The 2,096-nt window shown below is 51.0% G+C and overlaps 1 protein-coding gene across 1 annotated transcript; it reads left to right on the forward strand.

The window, feature by feature from the left end:
* Positions 1 to 225: 225 nt before the first annotated feature.
* On the forward strand, positions 226 to 1,215 carry LOC138448103 (uncharacterized). The gene has a single exon (XM_069604651.1). It carries the CDS (start codon positions 226 to 228, stop codon positions 1,213 to 1,215), a length of 990 nt encoding a protein of 329 aa, XP_069460752.1.
* The last annotated feature ends 881 nt before the right edge of the window (positions 1,216 to 2,096 follow it).

Below are 2,096 nucleotides of genomic sequence, written 5' to 3' on the forward strand. Positions count from 1 at the left end.
TGACTGTGACACAGCGCATGAGAAAGGCCCCTATCATTGCCTAACGACACGTTTAGCGACAGACAATGATACTGACACCAAAGGGCTAGGTCTGACAGTCCTCATATATATTGCATGCAGGGATATTTAAAACCCTTTGTCCTGTACAGACATCGAGTCTATCTCCATCTAATAAATGTTCGGCATTTCATTGGTTTACCACTGTAGTAAGTCGGAAGCAGTGGTATGGAACAGCTAGGCTCATCACAGCAGGACACGGGTGTTTCAATCCTGAATGCTACGCGAGGTGGGTCATCACAGCAGGACACGAGTGTTTCAATCCTGAATGCTACTCAAGGTGGCTCATCACAGCAGGACACAAGTGTTTCAATCCTGAATGCTACTCGAGGTGGTTCATCACAGCAGGACACGGATGTGTCAATCCTGAATGCTACGCGAGCTGGCTCATCACAGCAGGACACGGATGTGTCAATCCTGAATGCTACGCGAGGTGGCTCATCACAGCAGGACACGAGTGTTTCAATCCTGAATGCTACTCGAGGTGGCTCATCACAGCAGGACACAAGTGTTTCAATCCTGAATGCTACTCGAGGTGGCTCATCACAGCAGGACACGGGTGTTTCAATCCTGAATGCTACGCGAGGTGGCTCATCACAGCAGGACACGGGTCTGTCAATCCTGAATGCTACGCGAGGTGACTCATCACAGCAGGACACAGGTGTTTCAATCCTGAATGCTACGCGAGGTGGCTCATCACAGCAGGACACGGGTGTTTCAATCCTGAATGCTACGCGAGGTGGCTCATCACAGCAGGACACGGGTGTTTCAATCCTGAATGCTACGCGAGGTGACTCATCACAGCAGGACACGGGTCTGTCAATCCTGAATGCTACTCGAGGTGGCTCATCACAGCAGGACACGGGTGTTTCAATCCTGAATGCTACGCGAGCTGGCTCATCACAGCAGGACATGGATGTGTCAATCCTGAATGCTACTCGAGGTGGCTCATCACAGCAGGACACGGGTGTTTCAATCCTGAATGCTACGCGAGCTGGCTCATCACAGCAGGACACGGATGTGTCAATCCTGAATGCTACGCGAGGTGGCTCATCACAGCAGGACACGAGTGTTTCAATCCTGAATGCTACTCAAGGTGGCTCATCACAGCAGGACACAAGTGTTTCAATCCTGAATGCTACTCGAGGTGGTTCATGACAGCAGGACACAAGTGTTTCAATCCTGAATGCTACGCGAGCTGGCTCATCACAGCAGGACATGGATGTGTCAATCCTGAATGCTACTCGAGGTGGCTCATCACAGCAGGACACGGGTGTTTCAATCCTGAATGCTACGCGAGCTGGCTCATCACAGCAGGACACGGATGTGTCAATCCTGAATGCTACGCGAGGTGGCTCATCACAGCAGGACACGAGTGTTTCAATCCTGAATGCTACTCAAGGTGGCTCATCACAGCAGGACACAAGTGTTTCAATCCTGAATGCTACTCGAGGTGGTTCATGACAGCAGGACACAAGTGTTTCAATCCTGAATGCTACGCGAGCTGGCTCATCACAGCAGGACACGGATGTGTCAATCCTGAATGCTACTCGAGGTGGCTCATCACAGCAGGACACGGGTGTTTCAATCCTGAATGCTACGCGAGCTGGCTCATCAAAGCAGGACACGGATGTGTCAATCCTGAATGCTTCGCGAGGTGGCTCATCACAGCAGGACACAAGTGTTTCAATCCTGAATGCTACTCAAGGTGGCTCATCACAGCAGGACACAAGTGTTTCAATCCTGAATGCTACTCGAGGTGGCTCATGACAGCAGGACACAAGTGTTTCAATCCTGAATGCTACGCTAGGTGGCTCATCACAGCAGGACACGAGTGTTTCGATCCTGAATGCTACGCGAGGTGACTCATCACAGCAGGACACGAGTGTTTCAATCCTGAATGCTACGCGAGGTGGCTCATCACAGCAGGACACGACTGTTTCGATCCTGAATGCTACTCAAGGTGGCTCATCACAGCAGGACACAAGTGTTTCAATCCTGAATGCTACTCGAGGTGGCTCATGACAGCAGGACACAAG

The sequence above is a fragment of the Ambystoma mexicanum genome, chromosome 3q (assembly GCF_040938575.1).
Source record: "Ambystoma mexicanum isolate Mex_15411 chromosome 3q, UKY_AmexF1_1, whole genome shotgun sequence".
In the NCBI taxonomy this organism is placed as follows: domain Eukaryota; kingdom Metazoa; phylum Chordata; class Amphibia; order Caudata; family Ambystomatidae; genus Ambystoma; species Ambystoma mexicanum.

Coding starts and splice junctions, on each gene's coding strand:
- LOC138448103 (XM_069604651.1), top strand. CDS start 226: ATGGAACAGCTAGGCTCATCACAGCAGGACACGGGTGTTTCAATCCTG.